This window comes from Falco rusticolus, chromosome 13 (genome assembly GCF_015220075.1).
Source record: "Falco rusticolus isolate bFalRus1 chromosome 13, bFalRus1.pri, whole genome shotgun sequence".
NCBI lineage: Eukaryota > Metazoa > Chordata > Aves > Falconiformes > Falconidae > Falco > Falco rusticolus.
In genome coordinates this window covers 5,945,155-5,965,841 of record NC_051199.1, presented here as the reverse complement: position 1 = coordinate 5,965,841, position 20,687 = coordinate 5,945,155, and the positions used below count along the sequence as shown (strand labels likewise).

Here is a 20,687-nt window from a genome sequence, read left to right as displayed (position 1 = left end):
AGGCAGTATGTTACTGGCAGCAAGAATCTGCACATCACTACTCTATGTCCAAGCCAATAAATCAGTTAGAAAGCTAGAAACACACACAAAAGTATGTGACTGTTTGGCCAGCTACGTATTTTTTCCATACATGCACAAAGACAGACATCGGGCTCTGCATCTTCTGATTTGATAAATGCATATCAATAAGGATATTCCATCTTTTTTTCTACATTACTGAATCAAAATGGTTACAGAAAAGTTCTTATTGTGAAGTAATTTCTTACCTTTAAAATCATATCTTCTATTACTGATGCATAAACATTCTTTTGTACCTCAGCAGGCTGAAAAGAAATCCCTATCTATAAAATACAAGAGAAAAAAAATCAGTACATCAAATAACACAACCCACGTTGTACTACAGATTAGATGAGAATGAGATTAACAGGGGAAAAAAAATCAATTACAAAGGGTAGTTAAAAAACAAGCAAGTAGACACTGCAGAACTTTCTAGCAGTATAATCTCAAGAAAAAAATCTGGAGAAATGCAGCTTGACCATTAGAACAGCCTGCAGAAATGCCTCTAAAACACAGAATAAACAAAAGCAGGTTTTAATTTTTGTTTCAGCAAGTCCACGCAAAAACCAGTCTGCACTGGGTACCTTTTGATTGAGAACAGAAGCTGCATTTTAAAACTGCACATATATTCAATCCATCTATTCATCATCTTCCCCACACCTAACTATGGCAACTGAAACCACTTTAAACAGTACTCCTGGCACAAAAGCTCCACATCAAAAGACTGTTTCATCCCCCACCTCATCACGCCTGTGCCCGTGTCACCTACTTAGCAAGAGAACAGCTAAACTGCAGAACCAAAGGTTTGTCCCTTGATGCTGGCATTTGAGGTGGAGATGACCGTTCTTTCTCCCACAACCGCTGCACGCAAACCCCTCTTGTCGCTCTGTCTCTGCTGGCACAATGGCAAGCGCTCTTTCCTCCAGGCCAAGTCAGTCTCCTCCCTTTCCTCCCTGCTGCTGTGGCAGAAGACCCCCCCTCCCTTTCTTTTACCCTAATTTGAACAGAGGGAAGAAATCCAAGCAGTAGAGAAGTTTGCTGTGGTCTAAGCTTTACTGCAACCCCTCTTCAAGAGCTGCTATTAAACAGCACTGGTCCAAGCAACAACTGGTCCAACTGCACATGATGGGACAGGAAGAATTCAGTGCTGGTGCTCCTCTTCCCTCATTTCCCCTTTCTCCTAGCATTCCAGGATGATTTTCCTGGTACTAAGCCCTGCAACACAGCTACTCCCAAATGACCTCCCAGCTGGCACGCTTCATTCTCTCCTGCTAGCACTAGCCAGCTGAGTGTCATGAGTCAGAAATTCCAGTTTTTCCACGGCATTTATAAAAACTCCATAAAGCATCCAGAGGGCCGTATAGATTAAAGAAAGGCAACTGAATATATGTAAGACAAGAACTGTTATTAAGCTAGTTGTGATTAGCTTTGCGAGTCACTTCTTACCTTCTCTGCAGCATCCCTCACAAACTCTGATGCAGGCAAGGAAGCCAAGTAAAACTTCATCTCCTCTTGCTTCTCCTCCTGTTCTTTCTTAATGTTTATTTTTAATGGCTCGTTGAAGTTGAGAATATCTACTTCCTCTTCATGTTCTGGTTCTCGTTTCAGAAACTGCTGTAGTTCCTCTAGTTTTCGGCACAGCTCCTCACCACTGCTGTAAGATGAAGGGCATTCTGAAAAAGAAGCAATCAATTAAACACATGACAGGTTATGGAAAGCTGTTTATAAACAGATGCACACTCAAAATATGGTAAGAAATTAAGGTACTTGCAAGTTATTTTTGTAGTTCCTACCAAACATAAGGATGAACAGAAACGCAAGCAGTCATTGAGAGCCTTCTAATTATATCGTCATGACACTCATGGTCCTCTCCCTCATCTGCCCCTACACCAATAAAGGTGGCTGCATTTCAAACAAAACCAGGCTAATGTGAGCCTCCTAAACATTCTCACAGAAGCTTTTTGACAGTTGCAAAGCAGCCTGTTGTTCTTCCACTTGCTTGGAGAAACTGAGTTTTTACTATGTGGGTACCACGTAGCACTAAATCATCTTTTACGTTATGACAAGTAGTATATTTTTTAAGAAACATCACAAGACAGATTCACAGTGGAATTACAAAACGGCAACCTCTTCTCTGCATGCTCGACACGAGCCAGTAAAACCTTCTGTGGAAAGCGATGCAATAAACATTTTTTTTCTTCTAAGACAAACACAAATCTAGTTATTTAGATAAAAATATTAAAAGGTGGACGTAGGCTTCTTTTCCACCTTCAACAATGGCAATGCAGTACCAGACTTGGCAAATAATCATCAAATCCATACACTTCTGTGAAATACCTTAAATCCCTGTATGATCAGAACAGAAAAACCATTCAGCTTTAGGAAAGGGATTATCTGAAGGTGAAACAAGGGAGCTTAACTATGAAGAATGAATGAAATTAACAGATGTACATTTAATACATACTAAAATAGACTGTGAAGATCCCAGAGCTATGCCTAGTGGAATAATGCAGCAGCTGTAGTAACATAATGTGGAACTTCACTTCCCTTTTGGGGGTAAATTAACCCCCACTGAGCTCCACACTGCCACTGCCAGGTTTCCCTGCCTTGCTTTGGTTTTTTTGTACCTGAACTCATTCATATTGTTTACATAGTCTTAACAGAGGCTAAGCTTACCCAAGGGCAGAAATGTCATTACTCGCCATGCTTCACTTGTGTGCCCACTTACAAATGGTTATATCGTGGGGCAAGGATCCTCTCTCATACGCTTTATCTACACTGGGCCTCCAAGGGCCCCAAAGCACAATAAGACCCAAAAGATGCCCCAGAAAACATCAGGACTGACAGGGACATGGGACAGCCTTACTTGCAGGCTTGCCCTTATTACCTCCAACTTTTCTTATTCCAGAGTGAATTAAATTAAAACCAAAGGAAGTAAGAATCCCTTCTCCTACAGCAGCAGCACATGTGTGTCTATACAGTCTTGAGCCACTTAGTAAACTGCATTTTTGGCAGAAAGGAGCTTTCCAAAGGTCCCTCCACACTCACCTGGCTCACTGTCTATCTGTGTCAGCACATCTTCAATCGAGTCCTCATCGTTCCGCAAGGTCTCAGGGTCAGGTGGAGTGTAGCCATGGCATCGACACCAGTGTACCACGTGCTTTGTTTTCAGGGGTGTAATATTGTGAAACCTGGGGTGCTTCTCTATGATTTCTTGAAGGATCTTTCTCACTGTCATCGCTCGTTGCCACTGTGACAAACCGAAGGGAAAGCTCATCAAATTGGCTAAAACATTTAAGGTTAGACCATGGCCCAGACCAATAATCCAGGTTGCAAAGAAAACAAAAGGAATATGATTTTCTCAGAAGTCAGAATGACAAGGAAAAATAAATATGGAAGATGGTCCTAATTCTGATACCAGGCAGCTGTAGGGCAGGTCATTTAACCTCTGCTTTGTCATCCAAACAAAACCTCAGAAAAAAGGGACACACATTTATAGGGGCCTAGATACACTTGTCTTGACTTGAAATGTCTCACCTCCCAAGTGACACCTAAGATGGCATAGTGCAAGAAATCCAGTAGAGTAAAATATGCTTCTTCAAATGCTGGTTAGATGCTTCAATCATTTAAGCTGGCAACAGCAGAGTGTCTAATCAGTTTTAACATCTTCCACACAAAACTCCATAGCAAGATGACAAAATTATGAAGAAATAGGGAGAAACATAACAACCACAACACAAAAAGGCCCAGATACACTGAAATATTTAACTTTGGTGAACTGATAATCTATTTCAGCACTAGCATTCCTTATGTCAGATCCCTCAGTCCTCTTCCTACTGAAAACAGAAAAAAGCCCATGAAAAGACAAAGTACGTTGGGTAAAATTCCCATGACCATAACGTGCCACAGAGAAGTGATGAGGATAAAGTGCTAACAGGACAGTTTGCAAAAATTCTGATTTTTTAAATGCTTCAAAAACACCTTACTTCAACTGAAAAATGACCTTCACAGCCTCTTCTGCTCAAGAAACTCTCTGAACAATAAACTGGATCACTATCTGGACACAAATCAGCGCATCATGCAGTAAGGAATTCTTCCATTTAAAATATGACAGACCGTTTCAGAAAACAAATTGGCTAACAACAAGGGAGGTTCCATAATTCAGAAATCCTTCTTGTGTCCCTAGTGACTGCTTATGAAACACAGGAGAGGATTACCTCGGCTGCCCTCCTCTTCCCAATATTCCAGCTGTAATACTGTTCCACTGAACTGGCACAAAAAGAGCTGGCATCTTCACCTGGAAAACACAAAGGCAAAACCAGTACTAAATTTATAGTAAGTGAAGTAAGATTAATTCTGTTATTTAGCAGAGAGAAAGAGGGAAATATGTTTCATGCTCACAAGATTGGGAACTGAAACTCTCTCGCTCTTACAAATGCCGTGCTCTCTCTGAGCACAGCAGAGATAAGTGCAGCAGACACTGTTTTTTGGATGCAAAACCAGCACCCTTCTTAGTCACACAGAGACATCTGTGGCTATGGGCTGTTTTAAGTCTTTTTCTCCTCAAAAAACTGTAATGATGTAGAAATGTAGATCTGTCTTACTGGTCGAAGTCTCTTCCTTTGGAAAACCTTTTTCTTTTGCAAATGAATTACAACATAAAAATGAAACGACAGTGAAAAGGTTTCCTGGCAAAAATCTTTTTGAGGAAACGAATCCTAAGCAATGGATTCATAAATGCTACTGTAGGCCAGAGAGCTGAATGTAATGAAAGCTTTACCGTGCCACCCACTCCTGCTTGGCTCACTGTGACAATCTTGAGAGGGGTCTGCCCTACCCGGTCTCCAGGACCACTTGTGCAAACTGCATTAGTTACCAGAGAAAGCTGTTAAGATTTTCAGCTATGTACATGAGTAAGAGTTATGCAACTATAAAGTACCATAGATTTCCCTGTAAACTACTACCTTTTGTTTAATAAAAAAAAAAAAGAAAAACAATCATTACAATGCTGAACTATTTTATTGTGTTTGCAAGCATTTCTGAAACCCTGATGTTAAATTAAAAAAAAGAAGGAAAAAAACCCCACCACATCCACTGAGGACAAATGAGGGAAAGAAGACCAATTTGCAGCCATTGTGTGAGGAAATAAAATCTACTTCTAACAAAAAAAAAAGATGAAAGTTAATAACTTGTGACAATGTATTTGGCTTTATTGGAAGAACCTAATTTCAAGCATCTTTAGACTAACACCTGGAATAAGCTCTCTAAGGAGAATGGCTTCATTTCGTTCCACCTTTTAATAATTTTTGTGGCTACAGGGTATGCAAGGCATTCTGTTGATACAATGAAAATAGAAAGCAAAGCCTTTTCATTTACTGCTTACTTTTTTCAGCAATTAATGGAACTTTCTTCACTATTGCTGTTAAAAGCTGCTGGATGTTCTCCAAATATTCTATGCTGCAAGGGATAAAAAGAATCACAATGAAGAATACTGCTGGAAGGAAGGAACCAGATGCAAAAGGTTTAAAAATCACTGCATGGTCTAAAGTCTCTAGCCACAAGGCATTATAGCAATAGTAATGGGAGGATAAACTGTTACGCCTGAATCTGGAGAAGGTATTTCAAACAGCCTTTCCTCTTGCCAAAGTGTCCACATCTGAAGCTGCATCTGTCAAGCTGAGGAAACTCATCAGAGGCTTTTTTGGGCAAGCTTGGAAGAAACCCCTGCATCATCTTGCAAGCTGCAACACTACTTGAGGGATAAGACACACCTGTAAGTGCAGGCTGTTGCAGTAGGAACATGTGATACTGCATGGGAAACTTTGAACTTAGGGAGTTTAGGTAAATTTTACTTAACCTGCCACGCTGTATCTAACTGCCAAGTACTGTATTTTCCGTTAGTTACTTTAGAACTAAGATAATTTCTGGCATGTAGTGACTTAAGATTTATTCCTGTCTCCTACACATCCCTGCAGACATTACCCTGATGGAGGGTATATGTCGGGATAACAAAACTTCTCAAAATATGGAATCAGGGAAGTCAGCCACTGGAGGAATCAAGAGCAGAAGGAACATCCTACACATTACAAGAAATATGCAGAGAAAATTTTGCCAACTGAGTTCTGCTGAAAAATCACTAACAAGTACTTGCAAGAGCATCAAAGCAAGGCACTCGATTTCACAGCATTCAGAATACTCCAATGATCTTAATTACTTAATTCCAGTTATGAACCAAGGCAGCCTTCATACTGAGTAATTACAAAAGTATATGAGCTTAACAAGACTAGAGAGGCAAGATGACCGTACTAATTTCAGATGCCCCTTTTGTGACCTGCATTTTGTTGGGTAGTTGGACCTCAGCAAGAACACACAACGGCAATGGGAATTACACAAGCAGTGGATGATACAGAGGTTTTAGCAGCTTGAGATTTTAGCAAACTCCAAAACAACTGCAAACCTTTAAATATTTTTTCCCCCTTTCATAAGCCCTGCATACAAATCCATTTGCAAAGAAAATATTGCAATACTGTCCAAAACAAATGCCACTCAAAAGGATTAGCAGTGATACAGCAGCATATGGGACAGAAGATTTTATAATCTATTTCTAGGTCAAACTTAACACTGCTGCACATCTCCCTAAAATCTCCATTCCCCCTGGCATTTCAAAGATCAGAAAACCTTACAGAGAAATGAACAATTACTTGATAACGTAATTCCCAAGTTCGGAGCTCTCTTCTGTTTTCACTGCTGCTTGGCCTTCTTGGGTACCCACAGAACTGCAGTTCTGTCCCGTTGAATCAGGCTCCATCTTAACTTCAAAGAAACAGAACACATTTAAGACAAAAAGTACCAGTCAGCTTGATAAATAGTGTCTTGTGAGACTCCAGTAAGACTGAGGGTCTTACATAACATCATTTGTTGTTTGCATTCTGATTGTTAAGCATGAACAAATCTGACCTTCAATTCTGCTGAAAGCAAGCCACCAGAACATGTTCCCCCTCCTCCAAATCTTAACGTGCTCACATCTTATCCTTTTTAGAAAATCTGCGTAACCAGTTGCTGAGATGTTTTCCGTATGACTGCCTGATCTAAACTGAACTGCCTGAAAGTGTACGTTGGCCTCTTCGTAAACTAAGAGCTGGATAGAAAACTACTAACAGTTTTAGCAAGAAGTGTCATTTCAGTGAGAACTTTTTTGAAGACAGTGCTGGTTTTGACATCAGTGAACTTTCTCATGTCTAGGACAGAACTCTGGTGAGACAGGGGAAGGGAGAGACACATTCCCAACCAAGAACGGCCAGGCAGTCTGGTCCTTCATCTGGGATGGGAGAGACACACGACAGTTCTGCAAGAACTGGACTTTTGAGTCTCTCAGCTCTGGTCTATGCATTATTCTGGGAAGTACCGCATGTACATCTTTCCCCCGCATGTCTGTGCACGTGCATACGTGCTGTCTACAGCTAGTGCTGTTGGAAAGCATTCTCTAGTACATTTCACCATAGCCACTGTTCTGAGGACAGAAGTAACTGTGATTAAATACATGCTGCTCTATGCATTTCAGCAATGGCCTGAAACAATGAATGTTTAAGGGACTCATGGTAGCTTTCTAGAACATCCCCCTTTTTCTCTGTCCTTGCCTGTGCTTTGGGACTTGTTCATGGGGAATTCACTGTTAATCGCCTAGTCCCCAAGTGCTATTTTTGCTTTATTTAAACCCTACTGACAATGGAAATAAAGGAACCCACAGTCACAGGCTCTACTTTCATCATGAGGCCACTTGTATAAAGCAGCACCAGCTTTATCTTACTGAGAAATTCCTTGTTACCTTTAGTGACGGATGCTGTAGAGGGACTAGGGACAATCGTACTTGCTGCTGTGACAGTTGAAACAGCTGAAACTTTGCTGGTAGAAAGTGACTGTATCACTGGAGAGGAAAAAGAAAGAAGGAAAAAAGACAACAAAGAAAAAAAAAAATCAAACCTCATACACTTTGCGAAATAACCATGTTCAGAAGCAACAGTGTTTTTTGCAGCACAAGGTTTAGGGATGAATTTCCTTGCTACATTTTCTTCTACCTCTAACTTTGGACCATGTATGCCAACAGTGACCAAGAGCTACCCTGTGTCAAAGGGGATTTTCACACACCATCTGTCATCCTCCTCTGCCCTTTACCTTTGTTCATAGGCATGAGTATTGTCTGAACACCTCCAGAAGCTGTGTTTACACCGAGCTGTTTAAGCTGGCTGGGAACTGTCAGAACAGCCTGCTGTGGACTAGACTGATTTGAGTGGATTTTTAGCAACCCTGCAAGAAGAACGGAAGACAAAATGTTAAATAAAACACACCATTTAGTTTATCTCCAGCTACTTCTCTGCCTGAACCAGGATGGTATGTAAGCTAGCACTGCCACCCTCTTAACAAGTCACAGTTCAGTGACCTGTCAGACAAGTTTTTACTGACAAATGATTGCTAAAATACTGGGGTGCTGCACCACAGAGTGAGCAGTATTCCATGCTGCGCGCCGCTCTGATGTTCGTACAGCAAGTTTCCTCATTACCTAAGTAATCTTAAGCAGAAGTTGATGTAACACAAACCTTCCAGCTGAAGCAGGCTCAGCACAGAGTAAAACACTTGTCAGAACAAGACCTTGTGCTCAAGGGTTTGGTAAGCCAGTGAACTACAGCTCTGTTGTACTTACACAGCCACTCTCACCAAGGTATCCAAGTGCTGAACGCACCTCTGCCATCCAGCTTAGCAGCACCCGCTGCAGTCAGCGGAGCACAAACCACCACGTTTCAACTAAGTGACAAGCCCAAGGCTGCACAGCAAGTGTGATGAAGGACATATCGGGACCGAATGTCCTGTGTCTTTCTGTAACGCGCACTGAACACATCCATAAGGATGGCTACTCAAGCTATGAAGCGTATTGAAGTAGGGACTGAATGAAATCACCAACTTCAGTCAAGGCTAATAGAACGAGCAGGACATTCAGGCATTAACTGCATTCTCAATGGCAGCACCCAGGGACTTCGGTGGAAATCAGCACAGCTCCAAGCCGTGCCACAGCAAGTAGCGCCCATCACCTGTCCACCAGCTCTCTCCTCCACATCCCAAGCCACCACAGCCAGCACTCTTAACACTGTGAATTGGGTCTACGTCCATCCTTTCTACTGGTAAATCGGCTATTTTCAATATAATTGTATTCAATCTATAGCTAACTTTTCTTCGGATTGTGGAAATTTAATAGACTTCTACTTTAGAACATGGACAACAGAAGACTTCTTAGTTTCATGATGGTAATTTTATACTCACGATTTGTTTTGCAATAAAGTTTTCATTCTCACATATTTTACTATTATTCTTTAAGAAACACAGCTGCCTTCCAAGTACTAGACATGCAAGATCTGGTGAAGATGTCTCTTGGTTTTGAAAGATACTGGTCAGTTAGGCTTTCACCTCCAGGCAAGGCAGCTAACCCACTCTTACCAATTTGTTTGTGTGGGATGCACAGACGTGTCAGGATGGGACAGCAAGGGACCCAAACAGCAAGGAGAGTAAGAAGGGACATTTTCAACTAACGCTATTAGCCTGATGGGTAGCAGACATTGTTCGTTGCAAAACAAGGGAAAAAATCTGTCTTTTTGAAAAGCTGCCTTTAAAAATACAAATCTTCAGAATCTGATCACTGCTTTGGTTCTGGGTGGGTTTTTTTTGGGGGGGGGGGGGTTGGTTGTTTGTTTTACATTGAAATAACATGGTTTATAGCTACTGCTTCTTCTGGGATTCTTGAAGAAATAGATTTTCATGATGAAGTCAGTGCCTCAGGTTACAAAAACCAAAACAAGATCTAGGTAACATTCTTACATCAAGACGGGAGTTTTAATCTGAAAGCTATTCAGAATGGCGTATTTTCTACAAAAAAAACTTCTGCTTTGTTTGCAAAGACGAAAACACTCAACTGCTTATTGCAGATTTCAGATTTGTGGCAGTCTTAGCAGTCTATGTTGTTTACTTTCAAGCTCTGGGAAAAACAGAGTGATGAAAAAGGAGGAGTTTGGAAGACTGTGCACATGGGAAACAAGAGCAGCTGTTTTCAAAAGACAGTGTCAGATGAGCTCAGTGTCATTTATTTTCTATTTTCTGTATTTTTACTCTGTTTCCACTTAGTAAGCCATTCTTAAGTTCACTTAGTAAGTGAACAGAACATGCCAGCAGGTAAATTATTCAAAATTAAAATTTCCGATTTTAACGTGTAATACTCAAATACTGATACAAAAGATACTGGAAGACAAGAAAACTAAACAAGGAGAACTCTCCTCTACAGAAGGGCAGTCCACCTTTATTATCTCATTTTTATTAACTTGAAGCATTCCAGATCCTGTCTACCTCACTGTACTTAATGGATTTCAAATTTAAAGCCTTCAGATCCCCCCAACCAACATCTCTCTCCTTTCCAAGCCAAACACAGCAGATGCAAAGCCTCAGAGCCAAATTCTGCTCATGCAGCTTCTCCAACTTCAGTGGAGTTTCACTTTCAAACTAATCAAGTCTGTAGCATTGCTGGTACCTTAACAGTTTCAGCATTCAGTGATACACTGTGCTTTTGAATAGGCAGATGAGAACTCGGCATGAAAACTAAAATCCCTCTCTAATACCAATGGGCAACTCGCACTATTATTGGTAACAGATTCAGTCAATGCACTGAGTGATAGGATGCCAAATTATTTAGACATCTCTTCGGCTAAGCCAGAAGTTATACTAATAAGATAAGTTTTAGAAAGCAGGATTTTACTTTTACACATTCACAAATGCAGGTGATTATTCTTCCATTTACAGTGCAGACAACTAAAGAACTCACACCTGGATTCTAACTTGCTATAGGAAAGGCATGAAAGGGAGTTTAATACCTGATACTGCAGCTTTTCCAGTCACAGGCGTTGGTGTAGTCATCAGAGAAGCAACACTTACAACAGTGGAAGTGGCAGTCTTATTCACTACTGATGAAGTAGACTGGCTCTGGCTTATACAGATTTGGTGTTGCTGTCCCGATGTCTTTGCTACAGGAGTTCCAGAAGATGATGAACTGGAACCTGCATTATCTATTTGCTGCATAAAAGAGGCAGAGAAGAACAACAAGGTCCTTTTTGTGTCACAGATAACAATAAGCACAACGAAGTAACAATATCCAGAAGCAGCAAAACCAAACGTTTATCTGTCTGTCATTACGCAGCAAAATGTTCTCAAGCACATATCCAAAAGCCCAGATACGACGATGGTACATACAGAATGGAGGCGGTTTCAAGCAGAAGTGAAACTGCACATTGGAACTGCTACCACAGCTGCTTTGATAGTGCCCGGAGCCAGGCCCCTTAACATCAGCAAGCAGGTAGGTCTCCAGATGAGAAATGTGACCCAGGAACATTTCATGTCTCCCTACTGCTCAGAAGTCCAGGCTGGCCACTGCCGGCCTCTGCAATCTGTTGACAGCAGACTGGGCACTAAGCACTGTGGAGAGTCTGTGATCTGAGAGGAGACCTACAGCCTAGTTACTGCTGGCTTTCACTGGCCTGCTGGATACGAAGTGTCAGGCACTTCACATTCTTCTTCAAATTTTTGTGCCAGCAGCAGATTAGATGTTTGAGAGCTGCACAACTCAAAAGATCTCATCTGTATGACTGCAAAAGCTTTTCCAGATAAAATTCAGGTAGACAAGGAAGGCTTTAACAACCTTAAAAGCAAGAGAGTGCAAGTGTCACAAGTTTCAGTTTCTCTTCTCCCCTTGTTTCTTCGCAGAAAATAAAAAACAGCAAACAACCCAATCAGAAAAGGAATTGTGGGCACTGTGCTGGTACACAAAAATAAGAGCAAACCCACCAGCAATGCTGACTGAGAAGAACGCCAATAGGGAAAAAAAGAAGTCCTTTCCTGGAGATTGTATCAGCTAGAGCGCTAACACTGTATTACAGAGTTCTGGCAATGTTGTTTCTCACCTGGGCCACCCCGTTTGTGGGAAGGGCCACGGCAGGAGCAGCAGCTGTGGTGATAACACCTCCTGATACTCTCAGCACAGTGGTGCCAGGTTTGGAGAGCTGGGATGTGGCAGGTACTGATTTTATAGACCCATCTGATATTTTCACCAGTGATGTCTGTCCACTGGGCGCAGCCTTTGAGAAAGAACTCAGCGTAAGGAAAAAGGTGTATTTGTTTTGGATTTTCTTTTACTTAACCCTTCCCCAAAATCACAACAATAAAACAAATAAGACAAATGCTTTTGGTATTACTGAAAAATATTTTCAGAAGACTTTTGAAAAAGGCATGGGGTTATTCAGCCTGGAGAAGAGAAGGCTCTGGGGAGACCTTATGGAAGCCTTCCAGTACCCAAAGGGGCTGACAAGAAAGCTGGGGAGGGGCTTTTCACAAAAGCATGTAGTGATAGGACAAGGGGGAATCACTTTGAACTAAAAGAGGGTAGATTTTGATTAAATATAGGGAGGAAATTCTTCCCTGTGAGGGCGGCGAGGTGCTGGCCCAGGCTGCCCAGAGCAGCTGTGGATGCCCCATCCCTGGCAGTGCCCAAGGCCAGGCTGGACGGGGCTGGGAGCAGCCTGGGCTGGTGGGGGGTATCCCTGCCCGTGGCGGGGGGGTGGGAATGGATGATCATTAAGGTCCCTTCCAACCCGAATCATTCGATGATGACGAAATTGTGGCAACAATACGTGGAACAAAATTATGACCTCAGAAATCAACTTCAAACTGTTGACTGCAAAAATATGTCCATCAATCTTGAATTTTGGACAATGAATTACAAGTACTCTTGGGGAGTTTGAATTTTACAGGGACTACCTAGAAGTTTTTAGAAAAGGACCTTAAAGGTCAAACCAAACCCCAACATTTTAAGAGCTTTAGCACATGACCCATTTCTAAGGTTCAAATATTTAAGAACATTTTTGCATCTAACTGTATTTACTTCTCTGTTTCACTAAGAAATCCCAGAGCACGTTTACAAACTAGCAACCCAAGCTTACATGTGACCCACTCTGAGAACAGAACTAAAGCTGAAAAATGTTAGCAGTCCAATAGCTGCATATGAAAGCAGGCCTTCATGTGCCTTCTTCGCCACAGTACAGCCAGCATCACAATTGTACAAAACCCAAACCAAACAACTACAAAAGGAAAAGCTCTTACAACGTGCAGCTGTGGTTCCTATACCTTATCTGACAAAATACTAACTGGTAAGAGAGAAACACACCATTTGCAGGTTACCTGTGTAAAGAGAGCTGTTTTCTGTCCAGTTATCACTTTTAATGCTTGTCCTTGTGTGGAAGATGTTCCAACTCCTACGTTGCCCTGAACAACTGAAGCTGGAGTCAGCTGCTTCCCAGAACTCTGAGGAGAAGGCTGGCCAACCAAAAAGGTGCCCTGCTCCAGAAATAAGTTACGAGAGGTCACCACTTTGAAACACAGTTAAGAGTCAACAGAAATCTAGGAGTGTCAATACAGGATAAAAGCCTATAGCTATTATGCAATAACATTTAATCTTCTAAAATGTGGCACTGCTAATTACAGTGGATGCTTCTGCACTAAGAGCGGGACATAGCCTTTTATTCTTGGCGCAGAACACTTTCTGATGCAAGGGAAGGGGTGAAAAAAGCCACACTCAGTTCCCCATCTTGTCAGAGCCATCCACTACAATTTAACAAACTTTATGCTCTTCAAGTTTACTCTTTGTGACAAATGCTGCTTAGCAAGCAAGATTGGAGAGGCTACTGCTGGGCAAGGCCAAAAAAAAAAAAAAAAAAAAAGAGACACCGTCTCACTTCAAAATGTATTTAGTCCCCTCACAAAAGCTATACATTCAGAGCGCGGCATGCAGAAATCACACCACCAACACTATAATAACCTATCACCTTAGACCCTTCCTACTTCACATCGATATTCAGTTGTTACCCCCTTCAGAGGCTTCATTCACCCTCTGTCACACATGGATCCCTTCACATAATCTTCTGGTTCCTCATTTTTCTTTCTTACTCAGCCTTGCTGTTTCACTCCAATAACTCCCCCTTACTCTGCTCGCTCTCATGCTTTCCTCCAACTTTTACATATCCTACTGTGTAAGGTAACTCCATCGTATCACCTCTCTTGTTTCAGTGACCCTGGTGGCCCTGCCACCAGGCACTCTTACCACACTGTCTTTTCTCCACCCACTGCTTACCCTGGCCTTACTCACTGCTGCTTTCTCAGCCTGCAAGGAACCATGAGGGTACAACCCTCAAGGGGAGGTGAGGGGCAGAGATGTGCCAACAGCAACAAGTGGTAAAGTAGATGCCTGGCAGAGGGAAGAGATGGAAGGGTTGTTAAGAGAGGATCTAGATCCCATAGTCCAAGAATGTTTCATGTACTACAGAACCACAGGACACCAACCTAACACCACTGCAGCCTGGAAATGTTGATCTGCTTCAAATGAGATGCTTATGCCACTGACCTGGGGTGTCTGCTTCAGGATGTAGGATGTATAGGTGAGGTGCTGTGACAAGTTACTGCTTGTGCTTTGGGCTCCTCCTCCTCCACTATTTGTAGAAGAACCAGACTGGAGACCTACAACCAGAAGAAGAGGCTTGACCCTTTGGTTACCCAACACTGTCAACTGCTGAAGCATCCCTGTATATAGTTGTAATTAAAAAACACTTTGCAAGACATTTGCTGACACACGTTTTACAGCTGAGTATCATTATTATCCAGTACATCACAGTTCATAGATGCTGTCTAAAAGCTCAGCAAACACTGCGAACAAAAGGAGCTATGGGGGAAATAAGGAGGACTGGTGGGCAAGCAAATGTCATTTCAGACTGTTTTGAATTTTCTATCAAAAGAAAATGCTGTCCAACAGATGAACAGTCTTTTCATCAGTCTATTGCAGGTTATGAATTTGCAGCAAAAGCCCTAGAAAGACTATGAATCCCAGTGGCTTCTTAATTTTACTTCTGTTGGCTGTCCAGTGCAATTGTTAACAGAGTATTAGATCATGGACACCATGCAGTGGTAATCTGCAGTGACACTTTGATATTGCTCTGTCTCCAGAAGGAACAGCCTGAACACTTTTTTTGCAGTCTCTCATTAAGGAGTAAGGATTACAAAGTATTTATGGCTCTGTCACAAAAATCACAAGTATTGGCTCGTCCTTGATGCCTGTGAGATTATTTCCTTGTCAAAGCTGGCCTGCCGCAGCTTCCTCTCTAAATCTCAAGCAATGGGGCTCCCATCACATTCTACAGCCCAGAAATACCTTCACCAAGAGTATCTACTTCTTCAGTGACATGTACTCTATTGCTATGTTGCTGGTATTTACGGCCTTACATATTAAGCTGAATAATATCTCTTCCTTACTGCCAGTATCAGAACTGGGAGCAAAAACTTTACACCAAATCCATCTCCCATCCCAACCCCCAGCCTCAAAAGGGGCATTCGGGAGAGGGCTCACGACAAAACTCTTCATCTACACAGTCCAAAACCTGCAGTATTCTCTCCCTACAGCAAGAGCACACTATAAAATGAAGTATTGCCCATCAGAACTATTTTAGCAATGTTACTCTCCAGGTATTTCACAGCAAGCTTGATTGACAGGCCCATTACCAAAAAAGTATTTCTGCTGGTCTCAACAGCTTGGGGCCAAACCTTGTATCTCTATTCAAAACGGTCTCTTCCACTAGTTCCAGATACAGTATCTTGTCCTTCTCAAACTTAGCTCCTTATGCTTCTAGTTTCTCCAGGGTGTCATTCCATTACTTATTAATAGCTTTCACAACACATTCAAATCCATCTCAGTTTAATATCGTGAAAATGCAGTTGTCTTCCTAAAGATCACAAGGAAGAGTTAAAGACAACCCTTTGCTGAATTCTGAGGAAAATTACACTGTCTGCTTTCAGCACAGAAAGACATTGAGAGCACTGCAGGAAAAGCAGTTTCATCGAGAAGTCACTTGTAAGATCTCAGTCTTAAAAAGCACCATATACTGTGTTGTTGTGAACAAAGAAACCCCATCCCACTACTGACTTCCACAGCACCAGGATGCTTTATAGCAAAAATGCCAAACATATTAATTATGCAGTGATTACATTATTTAATTCATTAGATTTCCCTGCAAGACTAACTAGCATTATTCGTGGCTCGCAGTATGGCTCCTTGGGGTATCAGAAGCAGTTTTCCTTTCCCAGAAGGATTCTTGCTGTTGGTGGTGAGGTACAGTTTGGTGCCAGGTGGTAAGTTTGCCAAGTTTGCCAGGTTGGTGGCTGGTAACTGCAGTGTAGCCATAACTAGAAAGAAAGAAACAATAAAAAGAAATCAAACTACTGCTTGCAGAAAGTAGCACGCATTGAAATCTGCACAGGACGGAAGTACTAGGAGCGACATGCAGCTCGCCTTTTGATAATCCACATGTAGCTGGCCTAACAGATTAACTCCACCAGTGATGCACAGATGCTTTTTTGAATAGGTCTGAAAAAAAAAAAAATAATCTCGCTGCATGCAGAATCACTTACGGCTGCAGGTCAAAGCAGCACAGCCACAGGGTCTAGAGGCATCCTCCAGCCCAGAGGCTACACATCATCCTTCAGGAAGTCCAGACCCTGAGCTAACATGCTCAGCTAAAGCCAGCTGTGGCAGAAGCAGGCAGGGTGCTTCTGCCCAACCCTTGTAACTGGGGAAGATGTGAAGATACATTAAGGGCAGTTTGGCTCTTGTTTGTTGATGTGGAGCTTTTTGAGCATCTAAGGACCACAATGCTGGGCAAAAATGTGAGACCTGGCTCCATGAAAGACTGCTAGTTCTCCAGTACATTCCCCAGCATATCTGATCTCCACTCACAGAACACTGCATGTTTTAAAGTACTTGTGCTCCCTCCTCTTCCCCCTTACAGATAATGAGTGAACATTTGCTTTATAACTAATCTCAGTCAGCCTGAATTCCCCTACAGACCTCTCTAGTAATTTTGAAGTTTTTCAATCACACATAGTTATTTTGCAGTTGGAGAAATCATTACAGACCCTCAAAGACTACCCATCATGAGCTACTAACAAGGTGTAAAATTACTCTACCTGAGCCTTGAGATGTACTTTTCTGAGCACCTGTGGAAGAAACTTGCGCCTTTGTTATAGTCTGCACAGGCTGAGCAACAATCGTCCCTCCACCTCCACTCACGATGGCTTTGGCTACACCTTGAGTCACAACCTGCTTCGGACCAACAGCCTTTGCTACTGAAGAGCTAGATTTTGCCACAAGTATCTGGCCACCACTTATAGCCACTGCTTGTTTCACTGTCGACTGTAAAGCAGAACCAACTGGAACGCCAACAACCTGCAAGAAATAAGTATTGGATGATGTAGTGCTGCCAAGAGCAATCATGTGAATTCTAGCTGGTAGCTACCTCCATCTCTAGACAATTCAGGACACTTTATACATGTCTAGTCACGTATAAAAGCTATTAATTCAGAAACAAAATTAAATTGGCAAGAGGTCAATCCTAAGCAAAAAGATAAACACAACCAGGATTTCAGAGCACCCACAAAAGATTAAGAACATTCAAATTACAGGGCACTTCCATTTTTTCCCCTCATATATAAGCAATGCCTTAATTCCAGCTGAAGATAAAGCTTGCGTTGGCAAAGCACAGAGATCCAGAAATTTAGTTTCAAACACATTAATGGGAACAGACTCCCTGGGAAAACTATGGCCTCAAAGCAGAATCACAAACTGCTTCAGTTTTACGTGTTGACAATAACTGCAGGGAAACACAAGTTTGCATACCTGCTCAAAGAGGCAAATAAGGAAGTAAAATGGAAACAAACTGTTGCAAATGTAAATATGTATTTACTTATGCAAAAGTGAAAGCTTTGTACGTAGTCTCCTGTGCTTGGCACATGATTTGACTCTATCCACAATGGAAACAGGCAAGAACGGAGACAATTTCTGACACATCTGTCATCTTGTCACTGCACAGTTACTGTGCCTTCTCAGAAGCTGTGTCACTCCTGTTATAGCAGCACTGCATTGGCACAGACTCCTACAATAGAACACTTCAGCTGTCACTCAAGTAGCACTGCTTCTGCCTAATGCTAGTTCTGGCTCAGACTCCACCCCACTCCTTGTTTGTCCTGATCTTTTTTCTGTTGCAGGCCTTGTTTCCTTGGACTGCAGTCCAAAGAAATAAGGAAAGAATTTGACCCCTCTTACAGAAATACCTGGATGCATTTCAGAAAGAGCTGATGATGGCAGCCCGCTGTCTGGGTTGTTCAAAACCACCCCCATCCCAACTGTTGCAATGGGTTAGACAGAAGCGGGAGATGTTCCCTGTATGTAATAAAATGCAATAGTGCCTGCTCACCCTGCTCCCTTCTCACGGTAAGCAGGTAATACAAGGTAAGCATGGTATGATCCACTGTGCACATGGAGAAAAACGAGCTAAGCATGGTGCTGCTGCCTGGGTCTGAGACAGAAGCAACCCTGTATCCCCAAGAGAAGCACAAAATGTTGTAATAAAACCACAAGAAAGACAGCTTACACCACACCAAAGACACCCAAGTGCCTCATACCTTAGACTGCACTGTCCCCTCGCCTGTGCTCACGACCGGCTTCTGCGGTGACAAGGCTAACATGTGGCTCCCTTTTACAGTGACATACTGCTGCACAGAGGTCTGCGTGGCTGTCCCTGTCACTGGTAGTTGCGGTTGCTGGGGCAGCTCTCCTGGCTCCTGCTTTATGATCACCTTTTAAATAGGAAGAAATAATAAGAAAGCAAAGACCTTAAATTGTCGAGGATCATTTCTGAAACAGCCTGTCTGCAGGAAAGGGCAGGCCAACAGTCAGACATGGTTCTTACCACCAGGTGGACACTAACTCAGCTCCAAGACAAGGGCTACTACCAACATGGGTGTGTGGGTGGTGTCTGCTCTTACAAAGCATTCCAGATTTGAGTGGTGCTCATAGAAATTACAGAATCACAGAAACAGCAAGTAATATTACAACTACTAGTCATGCTAACAATGGGCTTTACCAGACCTGACGACTTCGGGCCCTGCATCTCAACACTGAGCCGCAATACCCTAAGGCTTCAAATTTCTAAGCACCCTCCTGCTCAGAACATGTTCTAAACCTCCATATTTTTTTTATATCCTGCAATATTACAACCAATATTATAGCTATAGATACCGTAAATTATTATAGCTGGCATTATTCTCTCATGTACATGTTTCACGTTTCTCTGGGACAGGCTGTAAATCTAATCCCAAAGAGCAGCGACTCAAGAAAGGCTGGGGTTTCTTTTGTGTTAGATTGCTGTAGGCACTGTAACTGGTCGGAAGCATTCTTCCACCTTTTACCTGGATCACCTAATACTGCCAGAACCAACTTATAATTCTGGATGACAACATTTAAGGAAATGTACTCAGAAGTAGCAACATCTGACATTCAGAAATCACTGTATCATTTTTTAAGTAGCTCCTGACAGATCTACTGCAGTTCACTTTCACTGTATCCCACTAAAAACAGCTTTAAAACATCAGCCTCAATATGAAAGTGATTCAAAGAAAACCAAGAAAGGATTAAAGAGGAGGTAAAAAGAAAGATGACAGGTACAGTAAAGCCACAGGGAGAGAAAAGAAAAAAAAGAACAAACCCAAACATTTTTGAGAGGTGCTAGACAGCCCTTGGCAGGAAGACGCATTGGTTCCAGTAATAGTTTTCCATGCACTGGAAGTTACGTGGTTTGTGGCACAAGACAGCATGAAGTGGCACTATTGGGCTTCTTGTCCTGGCAAAAAAGCCAAGAGGAATACCTTTGTAAAAGCTCCAAGTCCTCCAGTGACTGATTTGGGGCTCTGCACCTTGGAATGGCTCCCAATGGGACAGAGGGGTGGCATGGTGGCAAACAGAGAATCCTCCTGCTGCAAATAGGAAGACATGGTGCACAAAATCAGTGAAATGTCTAATGGAAGTAATAAAACAAGTGACTGCTAATAAAGGGTAGTATGGACCATCTAGGCAGGCCAAATTACCTGCACAAATAAAGACATTTCCAGAATCAGTCAACAATTAATTAAATGGAGTGTAACATACTTAATACAACCTACAAAGCAAACTTTATTTGGAATGTTACATCTCCAACAGCAGTAACTGTTTCTTACTATATCACACATAGGTGAAAGAAATCGACTCATTTTCCCTGGCTAGCTTTTTATACAAAGTGTTTCAGAGCTGTAAAATTCAAGTAGGTTGAAGCGGTATTTTATCAATGCATATAAATACCTGATGCGAAGGTGTAAAGAAGATCAAGCCAGATAACAATCAACAGTAACCAATGAAAGGACAAGAGTCAATGGGCACAAATTGAAAAATTGAAACACAGGACATTCTGTTTAATTATAAGGAAAAAAAAATATTTAATGGACATAAAACACTGGAAGAGGTTGCCCAGGGAGGCTGTGGACTCTCCAGCTTTGGAGATACTCAAAAACCAACTGGATGTACTCCTGAGCAACCTGCTCTACTTGACCCTGCTCTGAGCAGAGGAGTTGGACTGGACAAACTCCAGAGGTCACTGCCAACCTCCATCATTCTGTTATTCTATACACAGTCTCAG

At 42.1% G+C, this 20,687-nt stretch overlaps 1 protein-coding gene across 9 annotated transcripts in view; it reads right to left on the bottom strand.

Moving 5' to 3' along the window:
• Positions 1-20,687, bottom strand: part of YEATS2 (YEATS domain containing 2) — a 49,919-nt gene that overhangs the window by 5,180 nt on the left and 24,052 nt on the right. For 5 of the 9 annotated variants that reach the window (XM_037406395.1, XM_037406394.1, XM_037406396.1 and 2 more), the window contains 16 exons: positions 19,885-19,992; positions 18,643-18,816; positions 17,149-17,407; positions 16,207-16,368; positions 14,540-14,652; positions 13,321-13,476; positions 12,048-12,221; positions 10,965-11,163; positions 8,230-8,361; positions 7,883-7,981; positions 6,759-6,870; positions 5,441-5,514; positions 4,275-4,354; positions 3,106-3,307; positions 1,504-1,730; positions 267-341 (listed from right to left, as the gene is read on the bottom strand). In XM_037406395.1, coding sequence (XP_037262292.1) covers positions 267-341; positions 1,504-1,730; positions 3,106-3,307; positions 4,275-4,354; positions 5,441-5,514; positions 6,759-6,870; positions 7,883-7,981; positions 8,230-8,361; positions 10,965-11,163; positions 12,048-12,221; positions 13,321-13,476; positions 14,540-14,652; positions 16,207-16,368; positions 17,149-17,407; positions 18,643-18,816; positions 19,885-19,992 — 2,346 coding nt within the window. Of the gene's footprint in view, positions 1-266; positions 342-1,503; positions 1,731-3,105; positions 3,308-4,274; positions 4,355-5,433; positions 5,515-6,758; positions 6,871-7,882; positions 7,982-8,229; positions 8,362-10,964; positions 11,164-12,047; positions 12,222-13,320; positions 13,477-14,539; positions 14,653-16,206; positions 16,369-17,148; positions 17,408-18,642; positions 18,817-19,884; positions 19,993-20,687 lie in introns of those variants that run through there. The other 4 variants (XM_037406397.1, XM_037406401.1, XM_037406402.1 and 1 more) reach the window with 4 other exon arrangements.